This window comes from Seriola dumerili, unplaced genomic scaffold (assembly GCF_002260705.1).
Source record: "Seriola dumerili isolate Sdu_G_001 unplaced genomic scaffold, Sdu_1.0 BDQW01000581.1, whole genome shotgun sequence".
In the NCBI taxonomy this organism is placed as follows: domain Eukaryota; kingdom Metazoa; phylum Chordata; class Actinopteri; order Carangiformes; family Carangidae; genus Seriola; species Seriola dumerili.
Genome location: NW_019174836.1, coordinates 184,106 through 197,507, shown reverse-complemented (window position 1 = coordinate 197,507; position 13,402 = coordinate 184,106). Strand labels below are relative to the sequence as shown.

General features: G+C 38.3%; 1 protein-coding gene across 1 annotated transcript in view; it reads left to right on the top strand.

The window, feature by feature from the left end:
- The window catches only part of ipo11 (importin 11), a 116,487-nt gene that overhangs the window by 10,461 nt on the left and 92,624 nt on the right, over window positions 1-13,402 (top strand). The window contains exons 5-7 of the mRNA XM_022764793.1: window positions 3,214-3,417; window positions 9,233-9,365; window positions 9,708-9,766. Of these exons, the coding sequence (XP_022620514.1) occupies window positions 3,214-3,417; window positions 9,233-9,365; window positions 9,708-9,766 (396 nt within the window). The remainder of the gene's footprint in view (window positions 1-3,213; window positions 3,418-9,232; window positions 9,366-9,707; window positions 9,767-13,402) is intronic.

The following is a 13,402-nucleotide window of genomic DNA, read 5'->3' as shown; positions in this document are numbered from 1 at the left end:
CTCACTGATTTGGGTTAGAGTACATTGGATTTTGATTAAACTACTTTGTATAAAGCCATATGATGTACAAGGAAATTGACAAAAAAAAAACACTTTAACACTTTGTTGCATGTTTTAATCCATTTCACATGTTAACTTTTTTCTGATGTATAGTACTGTAATCATTGGAATTACGGTATTAAATATATGTAAAAGTATTGCTTGAAATGGGTTATCCATCATAATGACTACTAGATCTGCAACCGTTGCTGTCAAAGTTACATTACTGTTGTCAAGTCAAATTTATTTATACAGCCCAAAATATAAATCACAAAATGTCTCAAAGGGTTTAACAATGTGTACAGCATACGACACCTTCTATCCTCAGACCAGTGTGGGGTAATATAGTTGTAAGTGTAAACCGACATGAAAAGTCATGATATTGTTAAAATGATGAATTATCTGCTTTCAGCAAGTTTCAAGCCTGTGCTGTTTGTTGACATACCTCAGTTATTACTTTGAAATTAGAGAGAACACACATAAATCTAAAATGTGTTATAGGGCAAAGTACAGAGAATGTCAAGTGGCCTTACATGCAAGTCTGCTCCGTTATAATTATATCTGCACTGATGTCCAACTGTATTGAGAAATGGCCACGGTTTCTTTGTATAATTTGGACAAGTAGACTCGGAAGAAAAGACTGTAACCAGATTTTGTTTCCTACACTGTGCACTTTGTGCAGTCAAGGAATGAAGTGAGAGGGTTGGGGTGAACCTTGGACACCCAGTTGTTCTCATTAAGGAAGTGGTGTGAAGGCAGGTGGTATGAAATACATTGGGAGCGATTTGCACACTGCACTGGTATTTCAACCACCTGTCGACACAAAAACTGTTATGATTTTTCTCATATAAAAAATGAGTTAGATCAGACAAGCTGTTCCTATCCAAACAAATGAATCTGATCACAGATAGAGGGGGAGGTTAAATGGCAGATTTTATTCTTATCTTAAGGAAATTAAAAAGCAATAATGCAGACAAAGTCACTGCACTCCCATTAGTCCCAGAGGAAGAAAATAGTAATAAATGCTCTGCAAACACACTGTTCCCATAGAAAAGGAGATTATAAAATCCTGGCACCCAATGCTGGTGTTAAGGAGGCTGTATTATATATTGCATTCAGAATCCCCATCATGTGTAGGATAGTATTCTGTTTATGTAATGATGAGTGTTTTCAGTCTTCATGTTGAAATACATTTAGTGGCATCACACAACATCCTGTTTTACAGTCCCACTCGCCTTGTGTTCCAGGGTACTGACACAAGCACTGGATCAGCAATTGTAAATTTCTCATGGTACTTTTATATTTTCACACCTCTACTGTGATTGATTATTGCCAGACTGAAATAAATGACACACACTGAATCAATGAAGCAGCCATCAACTTTGTTGATGTTTTAATTAGTACTTGGTGATCGGAGAGTGTTCAGTATAATATGTAGGTAAACTATTTTGACCGACAGGTAATATGCTCTATAAAAATTATATAATTTGCCAAAGGTCAAATTGTTTTTTTAAAATGCAACAAAAAATCTTAAGCAATAAATGTAAAGACATGTAACACAATAAAATAAAGATTTGAAAGGATGTTTAAAAGCACTGATAGTGCATATGGGGTTTTTATCAAAACAAAGGTTAAGAAGTTTCTTGATAAGCCAATATAACGTCCAGTAGAATGCTGCATTAAACAAAATAATTAAAGAATGAAGTGGAGTATAATTCATCTGTCTGAGAGGACATGGAAGGTGGGCCTGAATGGTGGCCATCCATCCTGGTTTCATACAGCTTGTATGTCCCTGAGGGGCAGCCCTGCAACATGAGGACTGATAGGTTCCATATGGCAAGCAGTGAATGCCAGTTAAACTCCATATGTCTCTCATGTCAGAACCTCTCCTTGTTGAATCACAGCTCCAGAAGGGAGTATGGCGTGTTCGTGCATGTTCGTTGCAGTGTGTGGACAGCTGACATTTAGAAGTTGCTTTATCCAAACAAATTTTGTGAACTCACTTTGCTTTCTTAGAAAACATAATGACTTATTGATACTTGAAAATTAAATTTGCATGCTCATTGATTTTTATTACTTAGTTAAATGAGAGTATGATAGGTGTTGAGCACACACATAAATATATTTATCAAAGCATGCATTCTGTAAAAAGGGCAATAAATTCTCATTCTTTTGTTTCTAACTAATTGTGGGTAGAAGTGAAATGATAATGGGATCAAAAGAGATAAACGTGAGCAAGGTGATATCGCTGCTTTAATCTTTGTCATACACATTTAAAAATGGGCTTGATTAATGGATTTGGGAATTAAGTGAGAAACTGCCATGACGGATATTAGGTCGGATGAAACATGTCATAAAGTATACTTTAAACTATTTTTCTACAACAAACCGTGTTCATATCATTTATAAATGAACTGTTTTAGTTTGGGAACTGTGTGATTTCTAGTGCTATAAACTGTATGTCTACTCTTATTGATAAAAATTGATGTGGATATAAATAAACTTAATCTGTGGATCCAACTGGATGTCTATGCTAATACTGTATTTTTTGTATGGACTGTAAAAAGCTAAGTATTTTGTCAAATTAATCTCTGCATGTGCTTATGATTGAAAAGAACACAGCTGTTAAAAGTGGTGCTCAAGAAGTGACAGATGCTTAAATCATAATACAATGTCCACTACCTGCTGAGATATAAAGCGTCCTTTTCAGTCTAGACACTTGACCTCCCCATTTATCTTAAATGATTAAGTGTCTCTCCCCTAGTCATTGTCAGAGAAATGGGCAGACTTGAATCTTAATGGCTTAGCAAGTGCACTTAATGTTGTGTCAAGAAATATTATGACAAGTGAAGCTGTGGCAAGGTCACTATAGTGCCAATAGTAAAAGCTATGAGCTTGTAGCACACCTGTTTAAGCACTTTGTTTTGGAAAGTAACTTAATCTATGTGACTGATTCCATCTGTAACAGGGGAGAGAAATACTATTCACAACGGATTGTCTGTGATACTTTCATATGTTGTGTTTATTTTGTTAAACAGCTTAATTTAAATGATACATTCAAATTAAATGTCTTGTTAAGTGACTCAGAAAGTCCTAGATGTAGTAAAATACCCGTCAAGTTTGCTTCTGTTATAACCACCTTCTGCTGTGTTTACGTTTTTTTTTCCCCAACAGATAGCGACCCAGATCGCAGTACTTATAGCCAAGGTAGCCCGTCTGGACTGCCCCAGGCAATGGCCAGAGCTCATCCCCATTCTGCTGGAGTCCGTGAAGGGTCAGGATGGCCTGCAGCAGCACAGAGCGCTGCTTACCTTCTATCATGTCACCAAAACTCTCGCATCTAAACGTCTGGCGCAAGACAGGCGGCTTTTCCAGGATGTAAGTTGACGGTTTTAGTTATTTGTCAGTTATTTTGCACTCATGTTAACATCTATACAACCTGATTTATTTTTTATCTCATTGCTTGTCAGTCAGCATCCCTCTCTGTCTGTTTGTCCTCTGCACTTAATGCAGTAGCTGTGCAAGCCTGAATACAAGGTAACTGGGGGTCAACAAGTAAAGAAAAATAAAACTGTAACTCTGCCTCCTGAACTTTGCGCCTCTGGCAGTTTGCCTTCTTTTTTCTCTTCTCGTGTTCAGCCCCCTGACTTTGTCATGTTCCTTTTTGTGTCTCTTTTTCCTACAAAACCTTTGGAATATGAATAGATGAATAGTAATATTATCTCGAGAGTTGCAGGTTTTTTAGTTTTGCATTTGGCCTGTAGGGGATGCTGTTCAGCTACTGTAAGAGACATGTCAAATACAAGATTTATAGCAGCCAGATTCTCTGTGCATGCATGTGTATCTGTTTTCATGCATGACTCAAGCATGATTGACATGTTTGGGGATAGATTCTTCTGTGTTTCTGGTTGTGTGTGTAAGAGAGATTGTGTTAGAGGGAATGCTGTTTTGTGTGAGTTAATATTTCTTTCAAAGAGGCAGTGACTCAGAACAAATGCTCTTTTTTTTTTGCCATCTGTGGTTTTAAAGAACATAAGACTTGAGTGGAAAGACAGTCGTGAAGAGAAGGGGTTTAAAGGACTAAGATGATCAAACAGACCAACAGAGGGAGAACGAGAGTGAAAGAGACAGACCAGTGGACATCACAGACAGTGACTGAGACCAAATAGTTGGATGTCGTGCAGAGGCATCCTCAATGCCAAAATATGTGCCCTCGGGCAATACGAGGAACAAAGACACACCAAGCCCCATTAAACAGTGCAATTTTTAAATGATGCACTGATGACTTTGATGCTAAATGGCGCATACAGTGTTCTCTCTCTCCTGTCACGTCAGAGCTGGCTCAGTGGCCAGCGCGTGTGCACACCATACACTGTGAAGAGGTGACAACACAAAGGACAATGTTAATTTCAGTACCAATGGCATGCTTGAGTGTTTTGTAATGTGAATTCTATAGGACTTCTTCATTGATTTTGAACCTTAAATGAACCCATTAGCAGTAGTAACTCTGTAGCTGTTGTCTTTTTCATGTTGGTTATTTGTATACACCACAGCATCGCTGAATACCATCTCTTGTGGTAAGGCTCTGCTCACAAATCCCAAATACCACACCTAATTGTTCAATTATGGGTTGCACAGTAGCAGGAAGAAACTCATTATGACCTCACATGACCTACTGTTGTTTTCATTACCTCAGAGAACTGAGATTTTCTAACCAAAGAAAACCGTAGTATTTTAGTGGGTTGCACTGATTTGTGTTTTTGAAAGAGCAAAGTGATCAGTCACTGGTTTCCTGGACGCTACCTTTGCCATTTGTTCACAGAAATGTATTTAAACAAAATTCACATTTCACAGTGTCTGCACTGGACAGCTAAGTGTCTCTTTATTTCTAAGCTCACTCTTTTACCCACTATGTTTACACTGTTTTTTTTTAAAACTTTATTTAGTATGGACATAATGCATAAGTGTGTATAAGTAGTGTTGTGTGTGTGTGTTTGTGTGTGTGTGTGTGTGTGAGTGAGTGAGTGGGTGGGTGTTTGAGCATGTCTTCTCGTACACGATGAGTGTTTGCACTTCTCTCCAGTCCCTCGTCCCGGCTAAAACAATTGGTAGAGTGTGTTGACTGCATGATGGCAGATGATGCACTGACAGCACAGCACATTAACCAGCTCTTTGTTTTCCTGGTACACTTGCTGAGGCTTGGGCTGCAGACTCTTCAAATTCACCAGATGCAGTGCTAAACAGATAGTGGAGGAAAAAGGGAAAGAGGGGAGTGATAAAGAGGCACAATGTGGGTGTGTACCAGAAGAAGTGACTGAAGTAACTAAGAGCTGCTGGTGACAGGAGGAGGGATCACATAAGAGGAAGTTATGGAGTAATGAAGAAAATGGTGTAAAGATAAAGTCGAGGCTGTATTCAAGGAGAGGGAGGATGGGATTTGGACAGTTTTTGGAAGTGATTTCTGCCTTCCAGCTTTTAGAATGGGAATTAGTAAAAGCACTGACTTTTAGAAAGAAATGGAGAAGTGAGGAGAGACTGGATGACGGAGAGAGGCTCAGTGCCTGCTGCCCTTTTATCTGTGAGAATGGAAATATTAAAGAACAAAATATTGACACCACACATTTTCAGAAAGTCACAACAGTATACTTTTGGTAAAGTGTAGACTGAATGTAAGCAAGGATCAAATAATGATTGAAAAATACATGCTGAATAGGACTTGTCTGAATAGCAGTGTCTCATAATGCAGTTGTTAAACTGAAAATTATATTATTGAGTGATAGACTCTTACTGCCACAAAAAGGATCATTGTGCAGTCTTAGTCTCACAGTTCAGCTGTGAATGATATTGCCCTCAGCAGCAGTATGGAAAAGGAGATATCAAACCGGATGTAACTCACGGACATCCATATCAAAACAGATCTGAATGCAGGTGTGTTGAGCTGCATCGCAACAGGCCGGTTGATATCAGCCGCTGTCATTCATCCAGTGTACATGCTGTATATCTGGTGTCTCCCCGAGGCCAGTAGTTCACGTGTTAGGCAGGTACACTGTAATGCTCAAACACCCACATTTTTGTTACTTTGCTGAATTTAACAGCATCAGAATACATTTGAAACCACTCTAAGAGATAGACACAACAATAGAATACATTTTCTCAGCCAACAATAATAATATAAATGCTTCCACTGACTGACACAAATACACACCCATGAAATCTGCAAAAAGGAAATGTGTTTGTGCCTTTTCATAGATATTTTATTCTTGCCACTCAGAATAGTACATTACTCTCATAACACAGCAGTTGTATTTATGAATCATTGACCCAGACCGCCCAGTTGTTTTCTCTTTTGTTCTCTTTACCCACCTAGTACATGGCTTGTATGTTCTGGAATAATATATTCTACAATGTTTATTCTAAAAAGGTGATGCTTCATCTAATGGAGGTTGCTCTTTGTGAAAATATAAAAGTTTTATTGGTGCTGCGACTGTTCAGAGTAACCACAGTTTTGTTTATAGTTTATACAAGAACATTTCAGCTTAAATTAAAAACTTTGAGTCATTGGTGTGAAAAGCGTAGAACTGGGATGGATGGAGAAGCTGTAAAGACGCTGCGTTGTTTTGTTAGCTTTTTGTGACTTTCAAACATGCAATAAGTTGAGAGAGGAATGTGGCAGGTGATAACCAGTGTCTGGCTTTGTGTTTCTGACTAGCAATAGAGGCGCAATATCTGACAGGATGGGTATTCATAAACGGACTGTCAAATGAAATGAACTGCACTTGGATGGCTTTGGTTTGCGACCCCCCCCCCCCCCCCCCCCACACACACACACACACACACACACACACTACAATCAGCGTGAAGATGGAGGAAATTTGCTTTTGTTGAAATTTGCCTCTCTGTTGTCTCTTTCTGCATCTGTGAAAGGGAGCGGCCACATGATGCATACACACAGATACACACAGGTCTTGCAACTGTGGAGCTTTTCAAACACAGAAAAAAAACACACACCGCATGAGTGGGAAATAATAGTTGATTCTTCGATGCATCAGAATTCGCTCTTGAATGATTCAGCAACAATTCAGCAAACTCATTAATTGGAATTCAGATGGTTCTCCAATCACTGGCTGCCAGCTGAATAACACTGCTTTTCTCTGTCTGGCAGCCACCTCTTATATACTGTAGTACAAAAAATTGAAATTGGAGACTTAATTGACACGGCCTTCGTTATCAGGAGAGTGCATTGAAGCTGTCAGGCCACTCTTATGAAGCTGCGGTGCTATGGTGATGTAATCTACTGTCACGGGACTCGAGTAGTGTGTGGTGAGGGCTACTTTTTCAGTTCTTGTTGTTCTGTTTCATCATTTTCAGTGCATTGTGCCACCTGGGGTCATGATAAGGACTGTAGTCCAGCTCAGTAAATTGCATCAAGCTTTGAAAAGCCGCACCTTCAGCCATGTTGATCGAGTCTTTTTCATTTATATGAAAAGCACACCCTATTGTGCGATTGTCTGTATTGTGCTTGATAGCAAACAGCAGGTTTGGTTGGTTGGTTGGTTCACCAAAAGTTGTCTTGTCAAAACTGTGATCATGGCACCGTTTTTGGTTGGCAGCTCCTATCATTTCCTCAAGTGTCTAATTCAATCCTCCTAAGGTTATTTGATTAATGTGCTCCAGGAGAAAAGATTATAGGTGAAATTAGATTAATGTACTGCAATGACGCCCAAACATGTTTTTTGAATACTAGAACAAAGTTGTCATAGAGATATTTAAAGAAACTTGTGTTGGTTGAGCTATAATTGTAGTCTCTGGATGGATGATGATTGTAATTTTTCATGACACCTTCATTTCATCATTAACATTAATCACTGTGGCACTCAACAGTTATGTAATGTATTTATTCCATTTGGATATATATATACTTGTGTTTAGTCGGGGAGCGTGACAGACTGGCAATATCTGTGTGGTGTGAGAGAAGCATTAGAGAGGTGACAGCTACTTCAGAAATTAGTCAGACTGTGTCAGACAGAAGTTTATGCAGACTTAAAGGTACCTCGTAAAGTTCTTTTTGCATTTGTTTCATGGGGTAGGAAAAACATTCAGCACATAAATCTCTTGTCCTGTACACACAAATGTGTCCTATAGCATTTTGAAAACCTGTCTATCATTTTTAGGCATATGTAGGTGTGTTTTCAGGCTTGCTTTTGACCAGAGTGAGGAAGTCAAAAGAAGAATATGAGATTGTTTCCTGTACTTGGTTCATCACTTTTAGGTTTCGTGCGATGGATTAGTCTGGGGAATGGAAAGTGGCAAGCTTCAGAGAAATCTCTCCAAAGAAGAAACTTGCCAGCTTTGCAGTTTTCCATAAAGCATTTATCAAAGCACATGCTGTGCTGTCAAAGCAGGGATTTCTCTTTTAGCAGACATACGTCACCAACATAACCACTAGTTCTTACTTGACACATTGGTGTTACGCACAACTTGTCGATGAGTTGTTGAGTTTCTTTCTTGTTATATCATTGAAACTTCTCTTTCAATTTTTCATGTGTGTTCGCCACAATATCTTAGAGTGTTTTTGTCCTTAACCATTATCACACTGAAATGCTTGAATATTGAGCCACCATGTTTGAATGGTAACCGAGACAAATTGTTAACCTCGTTTCTGTTCTGTTTATTCTTTTTATGAAAACAAAGCTCATTATTGTGCCATGGCAGGTTTATTATATTTTCTGAGCTACTGGGCCAAGACTCTATATGACACAGTTGATGGGACCGAGAGTTCTTTTGTCTACCTTTTGATGATCTTGTTCTGCCTCTACAGGAGAATTCCTTCATTTAAAAAATGTAATTATTTTGGGCCCAGATAATGTTATGGCAGTGACTGTAATAGGATGTTCATTCAGAGCTAAATTAGACCTGTGGCTTGGATGTCCCCCTTTTACTCCCTGTGTGTTTGTTTTTATGTGCGTGTATTATGTGTGCTTTTGTATTTGCATCGGCATTAGTGTAACTGGCTTGGAGCCTTTGCTGTTATAGGTGCACTTTGCATTTAAATCTGGTCTGCAGATGCATTTGTAATTCATTTTAATATGTTCACCAGAACAACCTCAAATGTCTGTTGCTGAACGTGAACAGTGATCCAGAATAATTTGTGTGTGTGTGTGATTGACTGTACTGTTTATGTGTATATTGGCAGCTGGCGTCGGGTATTTACAGCTTTGCCTGTTCCCTGTGGAGCCACCACACCGACTGCTTCCTCCAACAGATCTATGCCAGAGATGAGGCTGCAGCGCTCAGCTCACTGGAGAGGACTCTGCTCTCGCTTAAAGGTAGCAACATTTGCAGTGCACACTCATACATGCCCATACAGACTGCACACAGCACAGCTGCATTCTCATGCAAAGAGGTTCAATGATCTATTTATACAAAATGGTAAGTAAATCATGGTTATTATGAATAACTGGCTGCATATTGCATAATGTCATTTTTAGCACATGATTCAACCTTTAAACAAAAACTTAATGAGAGGGACAAGTTGTGAACTTTGGGAAATATTCATATGTGCTGATACTTTGTGACACACTAATTAAATGGAGTTCTCTTTATAGTCAATTTGAAATTAGCACCAATCCTGTAAACAGATTTGTTTTTGTTTTTTCTCCCCTTTTCAGTGCTTCGCAAGTTGACTGTCCATGGATTTCAAGAGCCACAACAGAATATGGAAGTGATGGTGAGTTATTTCTGCTGTGGCTGCTAGAGGAGTGCTCATATTTTGGAAAAGCTGGTATTTTTCTTTTGGTGTTTTGTGACACCAATCACAGCGTGCAAAATGTGGATGGCTGTGATGATTGAAAGTGCTTTAAGCCTTGTCTCGGTTCAAAGAGTCAAGAGTTCTGTATGAGCGCTCAGTGTGAAGAAAGTCCAAATCCATGAAACTGTTAATTCAATTTAGCCAAATTCTTTCAGGTTAGAAAAAATCTTAAATGCATGTCTGGGTAGGGGTTAGGTTCCCCCATGGCTCAGAGTTAATGGAATCATTTGCACAAACTGTCCAAGTCCTTTGAACTCAAGCTGCATCGTGACTACTTCCTGTTTTGTTCCCGTTTAGTTAAGGTTTGGTGAAAGAATACCTTGAGACATTTTAAAGAGTAATGGTAAAAAGTTATTACTGGTAAGAGCTGGAGTGACTTTGAAAGCATGACTTTAAGTACTGTTTATTCTTTTATTTTAAATAAGAGAAACATACAAACAGATTATGCTTGTAATTTGCAATGTAGAACTCTGCAGGGTTGGATTGGGTATTGAAAACGGGTAGCACTATTGCACTTGTGGCCATATAGTCTGTATCTACAACTGTGTCGTGAGCAGTCCCATGATGCTGCCAACTATGCTATGGATTTACTCTGAAGTATGAAACAAGGGCAGTTAAGCTAACTGCTCTTGATTGATTGATTGATTGATTGATTGACTGACTGACTGACTGACTGATTGAATTCACTGTCGAATTACATATATGCAGATGTGAAGAGCATACAGGAGTTTTACTTTAAAAATAGTCATGTAAACTGCACGACTTCAGTGCTGTGAACAAGCAGCCATGAGACAAATGACAACATTTTGTTATACAAATATAAAAACACTTGTGTGGATAAAAATGAGCACACAAATCAGTGTTTGACTTGAATCATGGCCCCAAGGCAAATTCAAATGGTGAACTACCCAAAGGTTCCCACTCCTAACTAACATCCTGTGAAACAGTGTGGTGATCACTTGTTACCTCATTTAAGTAAAAATGCTAAAAATAGAATTTGCATGCTTTTTTCAGTTTCATATCACTTTAAAATTGATCAGGTTTTATTTTCTTGGATGAACAAAATATCAAATTTAAAATATTGTGGCAACATTGCTTGTTCTGATTTATTATTTCATTGTTGACATTTATAGAATGAGCACATCATTAACCTTATGAGCCTGCTCAGCAAGTTGCTGTGCTCCTTCTGCCTCTCTCTCTCTCTCTCTGTCTCTCTATTGTAGTGTTTTTTCTTATTTCTTTTCTTTTATTGGTTTATCTGTGTTTTTTCTCTCTCTCTAAGTCAAGGACATTTTATGACAGAATTCTGTGGTCGATTATTCCACTAATGAGACAACTTTTTGCTTGCAGGCTGTAGGTTGTATAATGGTTGAAATACTCACATTAAAATGTCATTTGCCTTGAGCTGTGGCTGGTTATTCCAGCTCAGTGGGCAGACGTAATGGTTTGGAGTTAATATTTGATGTTTAGATGTATATGCTGTTAATATCTCAGACTCACTACTTCCAGCCTTTGCTTGTCGATACCATTTTTCATCCTCCTTTATTATTAAGCTGTTGCTGAGTTAACACAGAAATATGCTTACCGTAACCTACTTCCTTTCGGAATGGTAAGGTCACGGCTAGACTTTATACTATTTTAAAATTAATTAATAATAATAAATGCACTTCTTTTTGTTGATTTATTTCACTGTATAAAACAGGAGGTATAATCTTTTAAACAAGACTAAGATTGTGACTTTCTCTTGTCTCTGGCTGCTGTATAAAAACAAATAAGTGACATCAGGCCATCATGCGTCAACATCCAGTTACTCGCTTATCTCGGAGTGATTTTATAACTTACACATGAGTTGTTTTGTTTTTGTTCCTGTTGTCTCTGTACATCTCTGTGCAGTGGAGTCCTACAGCCTCAGGATAAGCAAGTTTTTGTTTTTTGTTTTGTTCAAACGGAAAGATTTTCAGTTCACGATGTATCTCTGCCTCTGTTGGCATTGCCTAGAGTAAATTTACTTTCTGTCTTTCCATTGATTTGACACAAGTTTGGATGTAATCATAACCAGTGTTAAAAAGTTCCCCTAAAAACAGGTGAGGTGAGACAAACGGATAATTTTGACTGTTATTGACTGCTTCTTCAGGTTTCTTTTCGGTTTAAGTGTTTTGGACAGATAAAATACCAACAACCATTTTTCAAATATTTCCTGTGACGGTTTAAAGATGTGTCACTCTTTATTTATTTGACTTACCGATTAGGTATTCAAAATATTGAGGGCTTGTCATCTCTGATTTTACCCTTCCTTTGGTCATGGGGTTGATGCTGAAAAAATCTAAATAAATCATTAAATAATTTAAATTAAATCATTTTACATGATTTAATTTTATTTCCGTCAGGGACTTTAGAAAATATTCTGCAGGTTACCTACTGAAGAGGTAATTTAGCACCCTGCAGAAAACTGAACCCAACTTTAAGAGTAACTACGCTTAACTAAGTTATGCTGTGTGTCATTTTCATGATATATTTATACATATTTTACATATTTATATGCTGCATGCGTCATGAAAATGATGAGGAATCAACAATGCTGCGCTACGCAGCAACCGGTGGGAGGGGCAATGTTGCGCTGCGCAGCATCTGGTATAAATGGGTTAACAGTGAATCTTGATAATAAACAACTTTAAACTCTGGTTGGCGTGTCACAGCCCAATGCCAGTGGTTTATGACATTCACACTCTTCTGCAAGGAACTGTTTATATTGAGTTTCTTCACAGATGACGTAAGCATTCTGGACAGATGTGGTTTATTTTCTAATCAGCACAGTGGCAGCAGTGATTAGGAAGAACAACAGTCATTTGGAAAGTACTGACACAAAAAGTGAAAGACATTGTCAGCTTTCACCCAGGCTGCCAGTGATGAATATTAAATCATATTTTGCAGTTGAATGACTGTTTATCTTCCTTGCTAAATTGTCAAGCAAACACTAAAGGAGGGAGGTTAGGATAAACATCTCAATAGATTGTATTCATCAGAAACAAAAATCACTTGGTTCGCTTTTTCTCTAGATGTATGTCTGTGCGCTCCGTGTGTGGCTAACTTCTAGATTATAAAAAAGCACAGTCAGTTAAACTTTTTCCATCATTAATGATTCAGCTGAAAACTTCTATTTTGCACTTCCTTTTGCATTAGTCGTTTCTAATTTCCCGAGTGCTCTATTTAGGTATTTTTCTCCTCTTTTATTCCATCCACCTTGCCTCCCTTCCTCTTTTTCTAAACTTCCCACCATTAGCTTAACAAATGTCTGGAGCGAACTCTGTTCTCCATCACCCCCCACCACCCCCTCCTCCTCTTTTGACCTTCTCTTTCTTCACTAACTGTGTTTGGAGCTATAGTTGCTGGCTGGCCTGTGTTGGCTGGATGTGTGATTAATGACACTGCTGTTGACCTCATGGCTGAACATTAATGCAGAACTAAACAGATTGCATCTCCATCTATCATCTAATTTCCCATGCTAAGCCACAGCTACACCAGGCTACAGAAAATTGATTCTAGTTCATACTGTGT